The sequence below is a fragment of the Octopus sinensis genome, linkage group LG15 (assembly GCF_006345805.1).
Source record: "Octopus sinensis linkage group LG15, ASM634580v1, whole genome shotgun sequence".
Taxonomy (NCBI): Eukaryota; Metazoa; Mollusca; class Cephalopoda; order Octopoda; family Octopodidae; genus Octopus; species Octopus sinensis.
In genome coordinates this window covers 54,063,601-54,087,419 of record NC_043011.1, presented here as the reverse complement: position 1 = coordinate 54,087,419, position 23,819 = coordinate 54,063,601, and the positions used below count along the sequence as shown (strand labels likewise).

At 38.5% G+C, this 23,819-nt stretch overlaps 1 protein-coding gene across 2 annotated transcripts in view; it reads left to right on the top strand.

The window, feature by feature from the left end:
• Positions 1-10,697: 10,697 nt before the first annotated feature.
• Positions 10,698-23,819, top strand: part of LOC115219857 — a 42,819-nt gene continuing 29,697 nt past the window's right edge. For both annotated transcript variants that reach the window (XM_029790149.2, XM_029790148.2), the window contains exons 1-4: positions 10,698-10,929; positions 13,596-13,725; positions 17,421-17,570; positions 18,846-18,989. In XM_029790149.2, the coding sequence (XP_029646009.1) occupies positions 10,732-10,929; positions 13,596-13,725; positions 17,421-17,570; positions 18,846-18,989 (622 nt within the window). In that variant the 5' untranslated portion in view covers positions 10,698-10,731. The remainder of the gene's footprint in view (positions 10,930-13,595; positions 13,726-17,420; positions 17,571-18,845; positions 18,990-23,819) is intronic.

The following is a 23,819-nucleotide window of genomic DNA, read 5'->3' as shown; positions in this document are numbered from 1 at the left end:
GTACTTATTCTATCAGTGTATTTTGTTGAAACGTTAAGTTACGGGAACGCAAACACATCAACACCGGTTGTCAAGCAATGATGGGAGGGGACAAACACAAAGACACACACACACACACATAAAAAATTTTTTAAAGTGGCGAGGAGGAGGATAGAATGATGATGATGATGATGATGATGATGAAAAAGGGGAAAAGTCAATTACATCCATCCCAGTATTCAACTGATACCTGTTTTATCGACCTCGAGAGGAGGAAAGGTAAAGTCGATCTCAAAAGAATTTGAACTCAGAACGTAGCAACGGGCGAAGTGCCACTAACTATTTCGTCCAGCGCACTATCGATTCTGCCAGCTCACCGCCGAAGAAGAAGAAGAAGAAGAAGAAGAAGAAGAAGAAGAAGAAGAAGAGAGAAGAAGAAGAAGAAGAAGAAGAAGAAGAAGAAGAAGAAGAAGACTACTGCTGCTGCTGCTGCTGCTGCTAAATATCGCCAATATGTGGCAGCTATGAGAGTCAAACATAAAGGTTGTCCCTGTTGCCATCGATAGAATAGATAGATAGATAGATAGATAGATAGATAGATATATAGATAGATAGATAGATAGATAGATAGATAGATAGATAGTTTATATCGATAGTTAATAGATAGATAGATAGATAGATAGATATATAGACAGACCAGACAGACAGACAGACAGACAGACAGACAACTACAGACAGACAGATGATAGATATAGATATATGTTTCTTTATTAGCCACACAGGTCTGCACACAGATAGAACAAATTACAAGGTAGAGCTTTTCTTTTGAAGGTTTAAAAAAATAAAAAATAAAAAATAAAAAATAAAAAATAAAAAAATAAGAAAAAAATAAAAATAAAATAAAAAATAAAAAAAAAAGGGTGGTCGATCAAAAAGGATCGTAAAAGGAGAGAAAGAGGAAACAAAAAAGGGGGGGTTAAAAAAAAAAGGGGGAGAGGAAAAAAATTGATCAATAGGTATCGTTATCACAGAATGTCAATATGAAGTGTAAAGGGGGGGACAGGTGAGGTTTACCCGTGGAAAGAAAAGCCTACGGAAAAGACCACGGTAACCTCGGTCAATGAAGTCACATGTTATATTTCTTTTTTTTTTTTTTTTTGCAAATAAGCAACTCTCTGTATTAATTTTTACGGTTCATAGAATCATAGTCAAGGTGGCTTCGTCATTCATACGTGCCATCCTTGCTACATTCACCCATCTTTTTTTAAACATTCACTAGACAAAACTTGCCTCTCTACTCTCACTTTTTCTTCAAGTGATACTTGAAGAAGTTGATGAGAGATTGACCAGAGAGAAAGTGTTTGTCTCTAATCCTTTCAGACGCGTCCACCAGATACATTCTTTCGCCATAGCCACAAGTATGATAAAATTAGCTCTTCCTTCCCGCTTGAAGGAAGGAGGCGTGACGATATTAACGATAGACTCGGCTGATAAACCGACACGTCCCACACGTGACAGCAGTCGTTCGACATAAGCCCACAGGTGGGAAATTGCTGGACACTGCACGATTGCGTGCAGAGCGGTTTCGTCGCTCTGCCCGCATCTCGGGCAGGTCGGCCCCGTGTTCTCGAGCCATGCCTATAGAGCTTATCCCGAACGGGTAGCGCTTCTCGGTAGCACCGCCAGGCCAGGGATCTCTGGAAGTTGTCCATAGGTCCCGGGCCGAAAGTCGTTTGAAACAGGCGGGTCAGGTATTCCTCGTCGACGCCCAGGTTTGCCCCGAGCTCGTCGTCGTACCTCCCCTCCACTAATCCCCTATAGAATGCTTTGGTTGTGTTGAAGTCACTCAAGGTCGACCCGGGACGGCAGAGTTGCTTGAGAGCAACGCGACACTCGCGGTGCCATTCGCCCTTCTTCGGCCTCTTTTTGATCCACGACTGTAGTTCGGTCATGGAGACGAGTTGCGGGAATACGTGCCTCACAAACGGCGACCACACCTGTTCCACCGTCGTCTACATAGAGCCGGAGATGTCGCAGTCTCAGCGCGTGTCTGCGCATCATCAACCACGGCATGCCCAGCCCTCCTTTTAACGGGTGTTGACAGCAAATGGATCGCCTGACCATCGGACGCATCCTTTCCACAAGAAGCGGAAGAGGATGCGTTCTAGTTTGGTGATGGTAGGGTCGGGACAAGGTACGACGGTCAGGCGGTAGTAGATGATGGACGCGATGTACGCGTTCACCACCTCCCCCGACCTTTTAGGGACAGTTTCCTCTCGGCCCATTGCTGGGCGAGAGTGACCACCCTACTCGTTATCTCGTTCCAGTTCTTCTCCATTTGGAGGTCCGGACCGAACCAGACCCCGAGCAACTCAACCGGGCCGTCTGTCCAGCGTCCCACGACGGAGGTACTGGTGGACCGCATGGGCTTGCTTCTCCAGGTGCCGAGCCGCAAGCCCACTGACTTTTCCCGGTTGATTTTTGCTCCTGTCACCGCTTCGTAGTCTTTCAGTGTCTCGCCGACCCGCTTCGATGTGCTCGTGCTTGACACTATGACGGTGACGTCGTCCGCGTATGCAGACACGCTCGTCCCGCATCCTAATTCTCGCGGGATGCCCCTCAGAGTCGCCAGCTTCCGCAGTAGTGGCTCAAGAGTCAATACGTATAGAAGCGCCGAGAGGGGGCATCCCTGACGGACCGAACGTGCAATGTCGAAGGGTCTCGATAGATGTCCATTTACGCGAATTACCGAACGGATGCCTCTGTACAAGGCAGCTATCCAGCCGCGGAAGACGGGACCGAAACCAGCCGCTCTCAGGACTGCCTCCAAGTATCGATGGTCTACCCTATCAAAGATAGATAGATAGATAGATAGATAGATAGATAGATAGATAGATAGATAGATAGATAGATAGATAGATAGATAGATAGATAGATAGATAGATAGATGGATGGATAGATAGATAGATAGATAGATAGATATTCCATGTATGTATATAGGTGGGTTGATATGTGTGCATGTGCAAATCTGTATTATCTTCTAGATTTGACATAAAATTCTTCCAAAGCACAACAGAATGTGCTCTTGAACACAGACACACACACACTCACCACATGACACATATATATACCAGGAAATATATTGCAATCAGGATACAGGTATGTCTAGAGGTGTAGGTCAGATAATCAGTTATAACACCTGTGTTTACCTGTAGTGATGTCATGGGGGAAGGGAAGAGGAGGATAATGGTAATGGTTCTGATACACCGGTGGTGATGGTGGTGACGGTGGTGACAGTGGTGGTAGTTGTGCTTATTGTTCCTGTTATTGCGTTGCGGTAGTGATAGGGTGGTTGTGGTTATGGTAGTAGTTGTGCTTGTTATTACTGTGGTGGTAGTGGTAGTGGCGGTAGTGGTGGTGTAGTGGTTGTGGTGCTAGTGGGTGGTGGTGGTGGTCGTCGTCGTCGTCGTTGTTGTTGTTGTTGTTAATGTGGTGGTGGATGTGGTGGTGGCTGTGGTTGTAGGGGTGGCCATGATGGTGAAGGTAGTGATAGGTTGTATAGTGGTGATGATAATCATAGTGGCAGTGGTGGTGGTGGTGGTGGTGGTGGTGGTGGTGGTGTGGTGGTGGTGGTGTGGTGGTGGTAGTAGTGGTGGTGGTTGCAGCAGTGATGGTGGTATTGGTAGCAGTGGTGTTGGTGGTAGCAGTGGTGGTGATGGTGGTGGTGGTGGTGGCTGTACTTCTTGTTATTGTTGTGGTGGTCATAGCAATAGTTGTACTCGTTACTGTTGTTGTTGTGGCAGTAGTGGTAATGGTGCTGGTGCTGGTGCTGGTAACAGAGAAAGAAAGAAGTAGTGTATGCATATATGTACGTATATATGTATGCATGTATATGTGTGCTTATGTATATATGTATATGTGTGTATACATATATGAATATGTGTATGTGTATGTGTGTGTGTGTGTGTGTGTGTGCACATAAGTTTGCAGGTATGTGTATGTGTGTGCATGAGTGTGTATGCACCCTCCAACAGGTAGGCAACCAGTTCATAGAAACAGGACCCTAAGGATGAAAGAAGTTGGGGGTTAGGGAAAGGATTTTAGTGATTAGCTATTGTTTTCTGAGGGATCAGGGGCTGGAATCCTTACAAAAAAAGCACAAACATAATGAGACTGCTCCCTTCAGACAGATATTTAATATGAATATATGCAGCAGCTGGTGTGTATAAATAAGGGACTAAGAAAGTGTGGGGTGAATGCGTAGACAGACAAGGAGAAAGAGAGAGAGAGAGAGACGAACAGACAGACAAACAGATAGACTGATAGATAGATACATACATACATACATACATACATACATACATACATACGTACATACATACATACTTACATACATACATACATACATACATACATACATAGACCGACAGACAGATAGATAGATAGATAAGTGATTGAGTAGCTATGTAGCTATGCAGGCAGGTATATTACTAAGTTACTAAGATACAATTTTCACAAAATCATATGCAAATATGTCTATATACATATATATATATGTATATATACATATGTGTGTATATATATATATATATATATATATGTCCAACCCATGTTAGCATGGAAAGCAGATGCTAAACGATGATGATATGTGTGTGTGTGTATATATATGCATCTATGTATGTATGTATGAAAAGATAGCTAGAAAGATAGATAGATACACACACACATGCACACATACACACACACATGCATACATACACATATACTTAAACATTGTAATACCTATATATATATATATATATATATCAATCAGTGCGTACACATGCATTTACGTATAATTTAAGATACATAAATGGATATATGTATATATATATATACCAATTAAGGACTGAACACGAAAGGTGGACAGTCAACATGCTAGATATAGACGTCAAATCGCCATTCTCCACAAAGATTGTTCTCAAATAAAAATAAAATAAAAATATTTTTATTTTTATTTTTATTTGAGAACAAAATCTTTGTGGAGAATGGCGATTTGACGTCTATATCTAGCATGTTGACTGTCCACCTTTTCGTGTTCAGTCCTTAATTGGTATATATAAATCTTTTAATCTTCGGATTCTTTTTAATGTGCAGACCACTGGTTTTTAATTGACTAATATCAATTTCTACCCTTAATTTTTAAATATATATATATATAATATATTATATAATATATATATATATATATGCATGAATTTTTATGTATGTATGAATATTGTGTGGGGTGGAGTTGTAAATGTCTGTATGTAAGTGTGGCTGTGACTGTGTCTGTGTGTCTGAGGCTGTGTGTATATGGGTATAAGCATATATGGTTAGAGAAATAGAGACAGACAGAAGCACAGACAGATAGATAGGGCAACAAACAAATACATAAAGGGACAGACAGACACACAGACAGATAGATAGACTGATTGATAGATAGATAGATAGATAGATAGCATATATATATATATCATCATCATCATCATCATCATCGTTTAACGTCTGTGATGATGATGATGATGATGATATATATATATATGCTATCTATCTATCTATCAATCAGTCTATCTATCTGTCTGTGTGTCTGTGTGTCTGTCTGTCCCTATATATATATATATATATATACAAATGCTTGTATGCATGTAATACATGTATGTACGTATGTATATATGTATGTATATGTGTATTTTGAGAGAATTTCATCTCAAAATTGGTTGTACAGTTCCCCTCCCCCCCCCCCATGCATCACCACCACCACCACCACCACCACCAGCACTACCTCCACTCCTAAACACAAGCAAATGGCTAATCTGAATGGTTTTAAAAAAATATCAACTGGAAATTATTAGTCTCCAACACGTGGAAGAAGTACAAAAGTAAAAGTTCTATAGAATATAATTGCATACTAGTGTGTGTATGAATGTATGTAGAAGAGTGTTTGTGTGTGTGCACATGTGTGTGAGTGTGCTTATATTTACACACACACACACTTATCACACATATGTATGTCTATGTGTCTGAGTGCATATGTGTGTGTATGCATATATATATGTGTGCGCGTGTGTGTGTGTGCGTGAATATCTATCTGTCTGTACAAGCATATATATGTGTGTGTATGTATATATATTATATATATATAATATATATACATATATATATATAGTCATATACACATACACATGTGTATATGCATTAAATATGAGCCTATGTGTGTGTGTGTGTATATATATATATACATATATACACATACACACACATACACACACTCATTGCACACATGCACACATACACACATATACACACACATACAGACTATATACCTATATACATATGCACACACACACACACACATATATAAAACAAGAGAATGTCTAAGAAATTCACTGTCTATTATCATTATTATTACTATTATTATTATTATTATTATTATTGTTATTATTATCATTATTATTTGTCTTAAAGAAACATTCTAGTATAAATTCCATAAAAATTGCAATCCATTAGATGATGAATATTGTTTTATCTAAGAGACATAATCTTCAGAACATCATGCATAGAAATATTCCAGTAAAAGAACTGAATTTTTAGATTAAAAAAAAAATAAAAGTAAAAAAAATGTTGCGCAATTCTGATATCTGACTTTTGTAAAATGCTAAAACAGAGTGAAATGATGGCCTAGTTTTTTTTTATCGATGTTGATGTTATTGTTGCCAATGTTGGTGCATTTCTTCTTCTTTCAACTCTGGTCAGTTCTGACCGGGTAAACCTATGGTCATTGCATTCTAGCCTCAATTACACTGTTTTATAAGAAGATGGGTATCTTGGAGTATGCCCTTTGGATGGCATCAGTGTTTTAGCATTTAAACCAGTCATTTCTTCCCAAGAATTATATCTGTTTTATGTCAAAGCCAGCCAGTCAGGTCTGACCTCTCACACCTGACCTGCAATGTCATTCTAAAAAGTAAACAACCACATCATCAAAATCTCATGATTAATTCAAAATAGTGTGAATAAATAAGCACTATATAGGCGCAGGAGTGGCTGTGTGGTAAGTAGCTTGTTTACCAACCACATGTTTTCGGGTTCATTCCTACTGTGTGGCACCTTGGGCAAGTGTCTTCTACTATAGCCTCGGGCTGACCAAAGTCTTGTGAGTGGATTTGGTAGACGGAAACTGAAAGAAGCCCGTCGTATTTATGTATGTGTGTGTATATGTTTGTGTGTCTGTGTTTGTCCCCTCAACACCGCTTGACAACCGATGCTGATGTGTTTACATCGCCATAACTTAGCAGTTTGGCAAAAGAGACCAATAGAATAAGTACTAGGTTTACAAAGAATAAGTCCTGGGGTCGATTTGCTCGACTAAAGGCAGTGCTCCAGCATGGCTGCAGTCAAATGACTGAAACAAGTAAAAGAGTAAGAGTATTATATATGATGGAGTAATCTGAATGCTAAAGGATTAACTGTTTAGCATTTTAAACTAGCCATATCCAGCTCAAATATTATACGTTTTATCTTCAAACCAGCCAGGTCCAGCCTCTCACACCAACCCTACAACGTCATTCTAAAAATAAGCAACCACATCATCAAAATCTCAAAGCTATGAGATAATGCATGATTAACTCAAAACAAGGTGAATAAGTAAGTGTTACATTAGACAGTGAAGGTGCATGGCTCACTGGTTAGAGCATCCGGCTCACAATTATGAGGTAATGAGTTCGATTCCTGGACTGGGTCCTGCGTTGTGTTCTTGAGCAAACACTTTTTATTTCACGTTGCTCCAGTTCACCCAGCTGTAGAAATGAGTTACGATGTCACTGATGCCAAGGTGTATTGGCCTTTGCCTTTCCCTTGGACAACATTGGTGACAGGAGAAGAGAGGCTGGTATGCATGGATGACTGTTGGTCTTCCATAAAATCTACCTTGCCCAGACTTGTGTCTCGGAGAGAAACTTTGTAGGTGCAATCCCATAGTCATTCATGACTAAAGGACGTCTTTACCTTTTATATTAGACAGAGTATTCTGAAAGCTAAAAGGTTAACCATTTAGCAGTTTGGCAAAAGTAACTGATAGAATAAGTACCAGGCTTTAAAAAAGACCTAAGTACTGGGATTGATTAATTTGATTAAAATTCCCTAAGGGGTTGCCCCAGCATGGCTACAGTCAAATGACTGAAACAAGTAAAAGATGTGGTAAAGATATCCTTTCAATCAAAACCCCTTAGTGACTGAGGAAAGAAAAACAGGTCAAACCCAGAAATTTGATGACTATCAACAACTGTCAAAATGCCATATCAGGGTGGGGCTTTCTTAACATAATCCCCCATAAGAGAAAAACAGAAAGAACTAATAAATCTCTGCTGTTCTTTCATTCTGCTTCATTCTGACATCTTGTTTTCCACCCAGGGCTATTCACTTCATTTCAGTATCAAATAATTTTATGAATTAATGTTTATTTCAATGAGTTTTGGGGTTTTCTTGGGGTTATTTTTTTTTTTTTACTCTTTTGGGATTTATATTTTTTCGGTTAATGTTTATACAATATCTGGAATTTCATCATCATCATCATCGTTGTCATCGTCACCATCGTCGTCACCATCATCATCATCATCTTCTAATATCCCTTTTTTTCCATGCTGACATGAGCTGAACAGTTCAACAAGAACAGACAAGCCTGCTGGCTGCACTGAGCTACAATGCCTGGTTTGGCTTAGGTCTTACAGCCGGATGACCTTCCTAGCACCAACCAATCTATGGAGTGTACTGGATGCATTTCCCATGGCACCAAGTACTGCAAGACAAGACACCCTCAACTGAGTTTATATAGTGTAGAAAGATATAAAAGTATGATAGAAATACAGGAGCAAGGGTCTTGCATCAACTGCATCAGTGCCACCAGTTAGGAAGGGCCTGTGGAGTTCATAGGAGTGTGTTTCTTATCTTACACATATTTTTCTATTTTTTAAAATTAAATTCAAATTCTAAGATGGCAAACTGGCTGAATCATTAGCATGCCAGAGAAATCACTTAGCAACATTTCTTCTGGTTCTTTATATCTGAGTTCAGACACCACTGAAGTGAACTTTGACTTTCATCCTTTCAGGGTCGATAAAATAAGTACCAGACAAGCATTGGAGTCAGTGTAATAGATGAATCCCGACACTCCAACCTAGAATTTCAGGCCTTGTGCCTGTAGAAGAAAGAAATTAAATTCAAACTCATTTTGGTATCCCAAACTATATTCTTTGATTGCCGTAATGCCACACTGCACCTCAGGACATTGGTGCCACACTGCAACCAGCCAAACATAACTTAACTGTCACATTTCAACCTGAAGAGTGCAGACTGCATGAGAAAGACCATTTCTTAAACCCAGTAAAGTCTCTGCGAATGTTCCAAGAGTCCAAGAAGTTCTTGAACGTGAATTTGTTTTGAGTGGATTAAAGTGTTGCACAGCACTGAGCCCATTTTTCAGTGCAACCAGCTATAAAACTAGTGGTGTCACAAAGGTTGAGATGATCGGAAAGCATCTGCACCTTAGGATTTTTAAATGAGTTTACCTTCTCCTGGAAGGAAGTTCTAATGAGGACTAGGGGTCCTTCGCTTGTTGGTTCATATGCTAGTTAACCCATAGCTACTACACTGAGCCAGATTAGACTCGGGAGCAATAATGGCTAAGAGATTATTCCACACTCCTCAAAACTCTGGAAGTCCTGTGCAGTTTAAAGTCATACCTAGGACATACATACATACATACATGCTTGGACCCTCAAACATCTTATATGAACATATGGAGCCCAGATAAGAACCACTGCTTTAACCTCTCATTACCTAGCATTAGGTAATGGGTGACCCTGCCTGACACGAGTCCTGGGCTTAGCTGGCTCCTGCTGACAGTACCCCATATGGGCCCCTATCCAGGGTTACGAAAAGGAGACAACCTTCAAAGAAATCCAGAGTGGAGCCCCGTAGGCAGTTTAGTGTTTGATTCGACACTCTTCTAGCAGCTTCTGCAACGAAGCTGGTGCCAAACGTAATGCTCTGCACTCCTTTGGGCTACGTCAGCAAGGTCGAGAGAGGAATCCTGACGATTGGGCTGCCCAGGATTTTCTTACATCTAGCCCAGGCCTATGCGAAACTGGAGAGGACATGAAATGTAAAAACCAGACTGGATTAGTTTATGTGCAACTTCATTGTCTCTCGAGACAAAAGGATGCCAACAACCTAGCATAAATCTACTCCTACTTAATACTATTCCCCACTCAGCTGAGAGAGTTTTGTCTTGCAGGTTACTTGGTTACCTCAATGGTGCTGGTGCAATGTAAAAAAAAAGTGTTTAGTACACACTGTAAAGTGTTTGGCACTAGGAAGGGCATCCAGCTATAGAAACCATGCCAAAACATACATCTGAGCTTTCTGCAGTCCTCTAGCTTGTTGGAGCTTGTCAAACTATCCAAGCAATACAAGTGCGGAAAATGAAGATTCCAACACCAATGACAATTGCTTTTCCTAAAGCATAAAAACAAGTTATATCAGACAGAAATTGCTGACAGTTCACTTGACCCTATTCAGCAACCGATTCATATTTTACCCCCCACCCAAAATTCTTTTTATTGAAAAATTGGACCCAGCCCGATTTCAAATCAAGAATAGATAGGTTTGAGAACATAAAATTAATGATGTTTTTCTGTGTTCTTTAAATCAACAGGTCTCCTTTCAAGCTCCCTGATGCGGTTCCGAGAGACATTATGTGATGGGAAAATGTTGTACATATATTGTCCTGAAGGCACGCTAATCAGCATCCAGTTTTCTCAGTATGGTTACAGTTTATCAGAGCATCACATGTGTGGTACCATGGACACGCCATTCAAAGACCATTCCCAAGGCGACGGTGATCGGAACTGCTATCTCTCGAATACACTGGACGTAAGTAGCTCAAATATTGCCAAATAAGGTAAGGGGTTTTGGTAGAATTACAGTGGTGGAATCATCACACAAACCAATAACACACACACACACACACACACACACACCACACACACAAACACACACACATATTAACATACCAGTTGATACATTGTGTTCTTGAGCAAAACACTTTGTCTCATATTGCTCTGCGATCACTTCAACACCTGACACATGGTACACCATGCACCTGTTCTGATGATGTTGATTTGATGGTGGAAGGGAGCCAATGTGCAACATGAACAGTTGATCACTATAAACAAAACATTTTGTGCAGATCATTTGGCAAAAGCTGAACACACATATGTCATCTCCGACAGGAGAGTCCTTCATGCACACACACACACACACACTAACCACTAAGCAGATGGCCTAGTAGTTAGGATGTTGCACTCATGATCATGAGATCATGGTTTCAATTCCTAGACCAGCAAAACACTTTATCTCTTGTTGCTCTGTGATCACTTTGATGCCTGACACATGGTACACTAAGCACCTGTTCAGGAAATGTTGATTTAATGGAGGAAGTGAGCTAATGTGCAGCATGAATATTTGATCACTATAAGCAAATCATTTCAGCAGGTCTTTCGGCAAAAGCTGAACACCTCTACGTCATCTTCAACAGGAGAGTCCTTCATGCACACACACACACACACACTTATATATGTGATATATATATATATATTGCACAACAATCAACATGGCTGGTACTACATGGACAGACATTTCTTTCAGCTGTTATTTTCTGGTGGTGAGATTTTGGGCCTGAAATATAAAAGGGTTAGAAATTGTTTCCCTCTTTTCACAATATAAGAAGCTCTCCATTTTCATTACTTTGTTATTTTATACACACACACACACGCACACACAAATATATATATACATACATATATATATATATATAGGTGCAGGTGTGGCTGTGTGCTAAGGAGCTTGCTTCCCAACCACATGGTTCCAAGTTCAGTCCTATTGCATGACACCTTGGGCAAGTGTCTTCTACTATAGCCTCAGGTGGACCAGAGCCCTGTGAGAGGATCTGGTACACAGAAACTGAAAGAAACCCATTGTATATATGTATATACATGTGTGTGTGTGCATATCTGTTTTTGTGTATGTTTGTCCCACACCACCACCACCACCAGTTGACAACTGGTGTTGGTCTGTTTACATCCCTGTAACTTAGCAACTTAGCAGTTCAGCAAAAGAGAATAAGTACTAGGCTTAAAAAATAAGTTGTAGGGTTGGTACATTCGACAAAGACCTCTTCATGGCTGTGCCTTACTAAAACAAGTGAAAGATAAAAGGTGTGTGTGTGTGTGTGTGTGTGTGTGTGTGTGTGTGTGTGTGTGTGTGTGTGTGCTGTGTGGAGGTGCATGGCCCAGTGGTTAGGATGTCGCAATCAACAGATCATGGGTTTGGTTCCCAGACTGAGCAGCATGTTGTGTTCTTAAACAAAACACTTCACTTCCCAATGCTCCAGTTCACTCAGCTGTAAATGGGTAACCCTACAAGGGTCTTGTCCTTTGTTCAAGGGGAATGTTGGCCTGTTTGCCTAGGCAGTGGGGTGGCATCATTCGAAAACTAATACGATGTAAAGTGCATTGTGACCAGCAGTGTATAACAACATCTGATAGTCTGGTCAATTACATGATATACTTACTTACATACATACATATATGTATATATTATTTAATAAGCACAATATAAGTTTTTATGTGTTACTATTAGTTTCATATGCTGAGAACATGCCAAACAGTGTTCTACAACATATCTGATGTCCTAGCACAGTCATCAGACACTGTCCAAATGGCATAATGAATATGTGGGCAGTGTCTGATGGTTGTGTTAGGACACCAGATGTGTCATAAAACACTCTTTTACTTGTTTCAGTCATGTGACTGCGGCCATGCTGGAGCACCGCCTTTAGTCGAGTAAATCGACCCCAGGACTTATTCTTTGTAAGCCTAGTACTTATTCTATCAGTCTCTTTTGCTGAACTGCTAAGTTACGGGGACATAAACACACCAGCTTTGGTTGTGAAGCGATGTTGGGGGTGGGGGACAAACACAGACACACAAACATATACACACAAACATATACACACACATACACATATATATATATATACGACGGGCTTCTTTCAGTTTCCGTCTACCAAATCCACTCACAAGGCTTTGGTCGGCCCGAGGCTATAGTAGAAGACACTTGTCCAAGGTGCCATGCAATGGGACTGAACCCAGAACCATGTGGTTGGTAAGCAAGCTACTTACCACACAGCCACTCCTATGCCTGTTTAAACATGTTCTCAGCGCATGAAACTAATAGTAGCACAGAAAAATATATATTATGTTTATTAAATAATATTCATCTCTCACCAGATGGAGTACTTTTACCATCACAAAATAGTCGATTTTACCATCACAGAACAGTACACTACACACACACACACACACACACACGCATGGGAGTGCAAAATAGACTTCTTAAAGCAACTCTATTGATGCCCATTACATATGGAATCGGTGTGTTTCTCCTCACACATCATTTGACTATTCCGTAGTAAGTTTTATTTTCTTGCAGCCTTGTGATCCCTTTATCTAAATTACATTTGTTATTTATTTTTGCAGGTTTTATTGAAGATGTGCCAAGAGAAACGGAGATGTCAATTAAGGGTGAAGGTAAAAACCTTCACCACTCTATCAGATCCTTGCCCAAACAGAACAAAATTACTTGAAGTAGCTTACCAATGCCGACCCAGTGAGTAATTCCTTGATTGATATAGCAACATGTCTTCTTTCCTTTTCTGTTATAATGGGGTAACATTATGTCAAAAGAGGCGTATAATGAATACAGGGAAAAAGTGTATTTATAATATATTAAGTACCTTTGGGGTATGTGGGTATTTTGAAAATACCTCATAGAATGATGACCTGTGTCCTGCATAGTTACCGACTGCCCTTTGGCAAGGCATAGCACACGTTCAGCCATCCTGTCAGAAGTACGGTGCAATCATGGCACAGCAGCATGGTGGTTTGTGAAGAGATTGTAGAAGAGCTCAACTGAGCCAGTTTGGGAAGAGGTTGTAGAAGAGCTCAACTGAGCCAGTTTGTGAAGAGATTGTAGAAGAGCTCAACTGAGCCAGTTTGGGAAGAGGTTGTAGAAGAGCTCAACTGAGCCAGTTTGGGAAGAGGTTGTAGAAGAGCTCAACTGAGCCAGTTTGTGAAGAGATTGTAGAGGAGCTCAACTGAACCAGTCTGTGAAGAGATAGTAGAAGAGCTCAACTGAGCCAGTCTGTGAAGAGATTGTAGAGGAGCTCAACTGAGCCAGTTTGGGAAGAGATTGTAGAGGAGCTCAAATGAGTCAGTTTGTGAAGAGATTGTAGAAGAGCTCAACTGAGCCAGTCTGTGAAGAGATAGTAGAGGAGCTCAACTGAGCCAGTCTGTGAAGAGATAGTAGAGGAGCTCAACTGAGCCAGTTTGTGAAGAGGTAGAAGAGCTCAACTGAGCCAGTCTGTGAAGAGATTGTAAAAGAGCTCGACTGAGCCAGTCTGTGAAGAAATAGCAGAAGCTCAACTGAGTCAGTGGCGCTTCTTACATTGATGCTGAGTGGTGGAATCCTAGAAGATCTACAGTCAGGTTCGCCAAGCTCTATTGAGAGAATAACCACACTGCATCCATAGAGGTGACATCTATGGTTGTGTCATCAGCTAATCAAAGTTTCACTATGACTCAGACTCCCAATTCAAATGGAATTGAATGGCAACAGAGAGTCATAGGAATCTGCAAAAGCAGCAAAAATAATGAAAGCAGTGAGAACAGTTTCATTGCAATTCCTTGAAATGAAGTACATTTAAAGCAGCAAGTTGGCAGAATTGTTAGCGTGCTGAGAAAAATTCTTAGTAACATTTTGTCCATCTTCACGTTCTGAGTTCAAATTCCACCAGGGTCAAATTTCCCTTTCATTCTTTCAGGGGTCAATAAGATAAGTACCAGATGAGCATTGGAGTTGATGTAATCAATTAGTCCCCTTCCTCCAAACTCACTGGCCGTGTGCCAAAACTTTGGAATCAGTATATATTAAAAACCTTTCTCTGCTAAACTTTTATTTTCTTTTGGTGACGGAATAGGAGTGGCTGTGTAGTAAGTAGCTTGCTTATGAACCACATGGTTCCGGGTTCAGTCCCACTGCGTGGCACCTTGGGCAAGTGTATTCTACTATAGCCTCGGGCCAACCAAAGCCTTGTGAGTGGATTTGGTAGACAGAAACTGAAAGAAGCCCGTCGTATATATGTGTGTGTGTATATATATATATATATATGTATGTGTGTGTATATATATGTATGTATGTGTGTGTATATGTTTGTGTGTCTGTGTTTCTACCCCCCAACATCGCTTGACAACGAATGCTGGTGTGCTTACATCCCTGTAACTTAGCAGTTCGGCAAAAGAGACCGATAGAATAAGTACTAGGCTTACAAAGAATAAGTCCTGGGGTAGATTTGCTCGACTAAAGGCAATGCTCCAGCATTGCCACAGTCAAATGACTGAAACGAGTAAAAGAGCAAAAGTGTAAAAAAGAAAGAGAGAGTGAGTCTTAATATATTTTAAATTTGGATTACTTCACATAAATTCACTAATACCCATCTTCTTCATGAATATGTACACACAATGCACAATACTGTACTTGCTGGATACCAAACCCCAGATACTACTGTAAAAGACTACCTGTATTCTCCTCAATCTTATTTGTGAGGTTCGAATATGAACTCTATCAATCTATGAAGAACTTTCTACTCAGATTTTAATCTCTTTTGTCTGTAATAATAGAGTATAAACTTTCAGGATATCTACCTATCTATGAAGAACTACTATGAACTTTCACTTTTCTGTTTTTTATGCTTAACCCTTTAGTGTTCAGATTATTCTATCAAACATAATGCCTATTGATTCCCATTGATTTGAATTAATCATGAATTATCTCATATCTTTAAGATCTTGATGGTGTAATTACTTAATGTAGACTAACATTGTAGGGTAGGTGTGAGAGCCTGGATCTGGTCAGTTTGAACATAAAACAGATTAAATATTTTAGCCGGATATGGCCGGTTTAAATACTAAAGGGTTAATTATATTTATATACACTTCTGCATAATTGCACTATGTAACATGGTTTTTGTCCTTTTTTTTTTAATTTGCTTACCCCTAGAAAGTATGACAAGTGGCTAATATTTCCTTCAAGCTTTGATTTTCTTACATTTATTCAAGCCCCAAAGAATTTCTCTTAACACATGCCTATGATGCCCCTCCACTACTCCTGTTCATGCTATTATTATATATTTATTGTTATATTATTATATGAATCAGAGATGCACATATTGTCAACAACTAAGGGACATGCTCAAATGATAAAGGTCAAGCAACTGACAAGCAAATCTGTGGTTTTGAGCAGAATATTTGCTATAATGATATTTCTGCTTCAGCAACTCAGCTCTGAGTCTGTCTGAGATTTAATGGAAAATAGGTCAGTTTCAAAACATTGATATCCAGGTCACAAAAGCAAAGTTTGAAAGGAATAGTAGTCACTTCTTTGATTTCTAGAAAGAAGCATATAGGAGATAACACTTACTGACCAAGGACAAAAAAAAATTAAACTTTTGTTACATTGTGTTATTTTATAAATGCTTTGTTGTTATCAACAACTGCCATTTCATTTCATTTTCTCTTATTATACTTTTTTTACTGTTATACACATATTTTCCCATGTTTTGATTATTTATTTGTATGCCTCGGTGCCCTTCCTATTGTTGGCCACTTGACTGAAAATAAGCAATGGAACAATTATTTGTCATTTATGAATAGGTCAATCAAGGTTAATGTGAACCTTAAAAACAACAGCAAATTTTGTGCTTATGAGAGTAATAGAAGTGAGACACTCCATTGGTGACAAGCGGGAGATGCTCTGTGGTGAAAGGAGGAAATGTGAAACAGTGTAGATGACGAGAGGAAATGAGTTACAGTATGTGACATCAGAAAATGGGGCACATGATTCTTTTCTACTCTAGGCACAAGACCTGAAATTTTGGAGGAGGGGGCCAGTCGATTAGATCGACCCCAGTATGCAACTGGTACTTAATTTATCGACCCTGAAAGGATGAAAGGCAAAGTCGACCTCAGCAGAATTTGAACTCAGAACGTAAAAACAGACAAAATACCGCTAAGCATTTCGCTCGGTGTGCTAACGTTTCTGCCAGCTCGCCCACTTAATGAGGCACATGATTAGTGGCAGGAGAAAGTGAGACACTTTGTGTGGCAGCAGAAAGTGAGACGTAGTGTTTGTATGACTGTAGCAAGTGAGACACTTTGTGGGTGACAAGAGAAAGTGAGACCCTTGTAGTCTGAGTGACAACTGAAATGAGATAATTTACTAATTGTATGCTTATTGTTGTTTTCCAGCTGAATTCCATCGTAATTTGGCCTGTGAAGATGAACAGATAACTCTGACATGTCGACGTTCCAGTAGAATTGTTGTTTATTATGCAAAGTTCCGGCATTTTCCATCAACTAAAACCAACTGTTCCAAACCAGAATCTTATTCCTTGCATAGTTAGTATACTTTGATTTTGTGAATCACTTCTGTAGGCTTCTGATTTTTCCTATAGCGACACCTGTGCTACTGTAATAATCAAATAATCACTGTGTTACTACAGAAATCATTGTGTTGTTGTAGTGACTTCTGCGTCACTTTGACATCTTTATGTATAAAAGTGAAGTTGTGTGTCTGTCTCCTACGATTTAGATTCCTAACTACTCCCACATTTTGCGGTGCAGTGTAACCAAAAGCGGGTATCTTATAGTCGTGATTCATATCGAGCCCTTCTGGATATTAGCGCGCGTCTACGATGAGTCTACGATTTAAAAAAAAATTTATCATCATTTTTTCCCATTTTTAATGCATTTTTTTGCTATTATATAAGGGAAGTAACTCTCTAAAAGTGTATTATTAAATCTCAGAACGTAAAAAGCTACAGTAACACCCCCCTTTGTGGTTAGCCATATTGAGATGGCTATTATACTTTACATCTCTAAAAATGCTTATATAGTTATTTCCCTTACAAACCCGAGCAACGCCAGGCGATACTGCTAGTTATATATATCCTACTGTAAATGCTGTGTTACTTAGGTGTCATTTCCTAATATAATAATGAGTATAGGGATTTTATATATTTGTGTGTATTACAGCTGGATGCCCTTCCTAATGCCAACCACTCCAAGAGTAAAGCACCCACTATGCTCTCGGAGTGGTTGGCATTAGGAAGGGCATCAAGCTGTAGAAACACTGCCACACATACACACATATACTCAGAGTTGAAATGCTGTTTGATTTTTCTTTTTAGTGTTGAACATTCACCATCCCATTTCAATTGCACGCATGCACACACACACACACAAACATACCTCCCTTTTACATACACATACATATGCTCACACAGAGTTGAAACACTGATTTGTTTTTCACCCCTTCCTTCGATATTTATCTATCGCCCCTTCCTTTCTCATTCATATGTTGTGATGGAGAAAAATAGAAGATACATGAAGCACTCTTTGCTACTTCCTCCCTCGGATTGCTATTACTTTCTCTCACTCTTTCTCAGCCAAGGCTATTACTCTCACTACTTCTCCTTCACTGAATTACTATTTTATCTCCTCTCTCTTCATTTATACTACTCTCTCTCCTACTCTGTGATTTTGGACAATACTATAGTTGAAAGGATCAGTAACATTACTGTACTATTGTCAATATTGTAACACCGTTGACAGACCAGTGTTACACTGTTACGCATTGCATTACTTTGTCACAATTTCCATATTATTTTTCAGATTGCAAGACACCCCATGCAGCAGAACAGGCCATACAAGACTGTCAGGGACGGAAACATTGTCCAATTCAAGTGGACAGTAGTACTTTTGAGAATTATTGCCCCTCCACTTCTCAGAAATATTTAGAAATTGTTTACTCCTGTGGTGAGACCTTAATTAATTTTCACTTCTTTCATTTCTAGCCCACCTGTGATCAGTTTTATGAATATACATATCAGCATGTATGGTCGTTTGTATATATGTATATTTGCATTTGTGTGTGTGTGTGTGTCTGTATGTGTGTGTGTGCAATCATCATCGTTTTAATGCTTATATTTTCATGATTTCATGCATACATGCATACATTCATACATACATACATACATACATGCATACTCACACACACACCCATACAGACACACACACACACATGCACATACATACATACATAAATACATACATACATACATACATACATACATACATACATACATACATACATACATACAAGCATATCTGCATGCAAACATACGTACATACATACAAGAATACATGCACGCATACGCACGCACACACACACACACACACACACATACATACACACATACATACATACATACATACATACATATATACATATATACATATGGATTACAAATTTGAAATTATACCAATAACTGGAGCACTTGGTTTTGTAAATAAATGCCTTTGTCTGTCTGTCAGTCTGGATAAGCTTGGATTTTCAGGAAAAGAAATCATCGAACTGACTCACACATAACAAATACAATCTGTAAGCGGAACAGTAAAACTATGCAAAACTTTTCTCAAGTTTAAAATGTGACAATGTTTTCGTTGTACATATTCCAAAGATGGAGATTTGTGTCTTTGATGGAAACCAGCTCCTTCTTCAGGGGAAGAATTTATATAATTAAAAACAGAAAAGAACATACATACATAAATACATACATACATACATACATACATACACACACACACACACACACACACACACACACACACACACACACACACACCACATACATACACACACACATATACTGTATCTCTTTGAAAATCAAAGAAAAAGAGGATATCTATGGACAACTGCTTCGAAACTTCCAGCTCCTTAATCCAGACTATGAATTCATATTGATACCAATAATAATTGGAGCTCAAGGTTTTGTTAGTAAATGCTTAAAGGAAAATCTGGATAAACTGGGATTTTCAGAAAGAGAAATTGACCAGCTGATTCGTGCATTACAAGTGCAATCTGTGAGTGGAACAGTAAAAATACGCAAGACTTTTCCCAAGTTCCAAATGTGAATTTGTCTGTGTTAACTACATCCCAAAGATGGAGCCTTGGGTCTTTGCCGGAAACCAGTTCCCTCCTCAGTAGAATATTTATAATAATTAAAAAATAGAGATATACATACACCCACACCGGCTCCCTCCCCAGCCATTGCAGAAATCAATGAAGAGACGGGAAGCACTGCAAAACAAAGACACACCATGTGGCAGTATGACTCTAGTTGACAACACTGGTCAGCAGACTGATACCTGAGTGTTACATCAAGTGACCTCTAGTGGTGGAAGACTGAACTATAATGGAGTTGTCCCCCAAAGGGAAAGTTTCCGGTTTCTTTTGGATACCTCCTCGTACACATGCAAGCATACATACAGACATACAAACACACACATACACACATATGTATATACACACATACATACATATATACATACACACACACACACATACATATATATACATACACACACACATACATATATACATACATACATACACACATACATACAAACATATTCATGCTTACATACATACATACATATATACATGCACACACACACACATACATATATACATACATACATACACACATACATACACACATACATACATCCATGCATACATACATACATACATACATGCTTGCATGCATGCATACATACACACACATACATAGAAACATATATGCATGCATAGATATACGGATACATCCATACATACAACACATGCAAAAAAACATACATACATGCTTACATTCATACACAATTATATACATATATATGTGCATATATCCATACATACAAACATATACACATACATGTATACATACATATATACATACATTCATACATACCTACACATACATACAGCATACATACATAAATACATAAATACATCCATTTATCCATACACACACATATACATACACACATGCATACATACAGGAATACATATATATACATACATATATACATAAATACATACATACATTCATACATAAATACATCCATCCATCAATCAATCCATACACACGTAAGTAAATACATTCATACACGTACACACACATGCATACATTCACACATACATACATACACACACACACACATACATACATACATACATACATACACACACACACATACATACATACATACACACACACACATACACACATGCATACATACATACATACATACATACATACACACACACATACATACACACATACATACACACATACATACACACACACATACATACATACATACATACGTACATACATACATACATACATACATGCAACATACATACATACATACATACATACATACATACATACATACATACGTACATACATACATACATACATACATAAAAGAAGACTATAAATTAAAGGGTTCTCACTTCGCACCATGTCGTTAAAACACTGCTAAGAAAAAAAATAAACGAAATAAAATAAAATAAATAATAAAATTGAATAAAATAAAACTAAATATAGCACAATAAAATTTTTTATAAACAGTACATAACTCATATTGAACTTCACTTAATTCTATTTTTTAGTCTTTTTTTTGTAAATTATTACATTTTTTTTAATTAATTGAAATAAAAGTAATTAACATATAAATGAATGATCAATAACAATACCAATCATTTATAGACTTCTTTTGAAGCATTGAGCTTGCAGAATCATTAGCATGCCAAGCAAAATGATTAGTGGCATTTCATCAGTCTTTATATGTATATATATATATATATATATATATATATACATATATAATTTATTTTAAGCAGCAGAAAATTCGACAAAATCTGTTACTCTGAGTTTCTCGTTGCCGTTCATCAGACAGTTTTTGCTAGAAACTGTCTGATGAACGGCAACGAGAAACTCAAAGTAACAGATTTTGTTGAATTTTCTGCTGCTTAAAATAAAGCATATTACTCTACCACTGGTATTTGAGTACTCTTTTTTCCACCTATATACATATATATAGAGAGAGAGAGAACAATAGAACACTTCTCATTCTCATTCTGTGCAGGTGGCACGTAAAAAGCACCATTTGGACGTGGCCGTTGCCAGTACCACCAAACTGGCCCTCGTGCCGGTGGCACATAAAAGCACCCACTACACTCTCGGAGTGGCTGGCGTTAGGAAGGGCATCCAGCGTAGAAACTCTGCCAGATCAGATTGGAGTCTTGTTCGCCAGACCTCAGTCAAATCGTCCAACCCATGCCAGCATGGAAATTGGACGTTAAATGATGATGATGAGGAGGAGGAGGACATAATTAAAAATGTGTTATGAGTATTATAGGATAAAATCCTATATAAACCCAACTAACAGTTAAAAAAGGAAGAAGAGAAGATGTTAGAAGTTTTTATAAATTTTTAATCCATATGATCATTTTGAAGGATAATACTGACATGCAAGAAAACATGGAAAAAATTAAAGTAATTAAAATAATAATTAAATTAAATTAAATTAATTAGGTTTTTTTCCATTCTCTGCAGTAGAAAAAATTCATAAAACATCAAATTGTGATAAAATAGACCTGTGTATGTGTGTGTGTTCACTTCTCATGTGAAAACGACTGCATGAATTGCTTCCATACTTGAGATGCATTATTTAAGTTTTTAATCAAAAATAAATAATATTGCTTTATATTTATGATTCACTTTTTTAAAAATGTTTCTCAATGTCAACTTCCTGTATTGACATAGCAACAGCGAAATTTTCCGTTTTGATTTGTGAAATCTCTCTCTCCCTATTTTAATGTTTTCATTTCAAGTTTTAATTCACTATTTGTAAACAAATACAATATACTACTGAAAGAGATATTTACCAAGTTCTCTGATTTAAATATTCGGTACAAGATAGTTTTTAACATGCTTTATACTCTTCACTCTTTTACTCTTTTACTTGTTTCAGTCATTTGACTGCGGCCATGCTGGAGAACTGCCTTTATCAACCCCAGGACTTATTCTTTGTAAGCCCAGTACTTATTCTATCGGTCTCTTTTGCCGAACCGCTAAGTGATGAGGACGTAAACACACCAACATCTGTTGTCAAGCAATGCTAGGGGGACAAACACAGACACACAAACACACACACACATACATATATATATATATACATATATACGACAGGCTTCTTTCAGTTTCCGTCTACCAAATCCACTCACAAGGCATTGGGCTATAGCAGGGCTATAGCAGAAGACACTTGCCCAAGGTGCCACGCAGTGGGACTGAACCCGGAACCATGTGGTTGGTTAGCAAGCTACTTACCACACAGCCACTCCTTATATTTATAGTTTTTTCATTTCATGTTATTTCATTTGTTGTTTGCAATGTTCTCTCTCCCCTCTCTCTCTCTCTCTCTCTCATACACACACACGCTCCAGATTTGATTGCGTTATAACACAAATATCACATAAAAATTTTGCAATTCAGCATGGGGCATCCAAAAAAATATGGGCTTTCTTTTGCTTGTACCTGCAAACTTTGTTAATTTCTGTAAAACTTTTTTTATTTATTTACTTTTTGTACACTGTGTTCAGCTCTATGTATTTGCAATCAGTCACCCACAGGCACAGGTGTGTTTTTGTATGTATGTTTGTATACATTTATGTATGTGTGTGTGTGTGAGAGAGTGTGAGTGAAGATGTGTGTTGTCATGTATACATACATTACT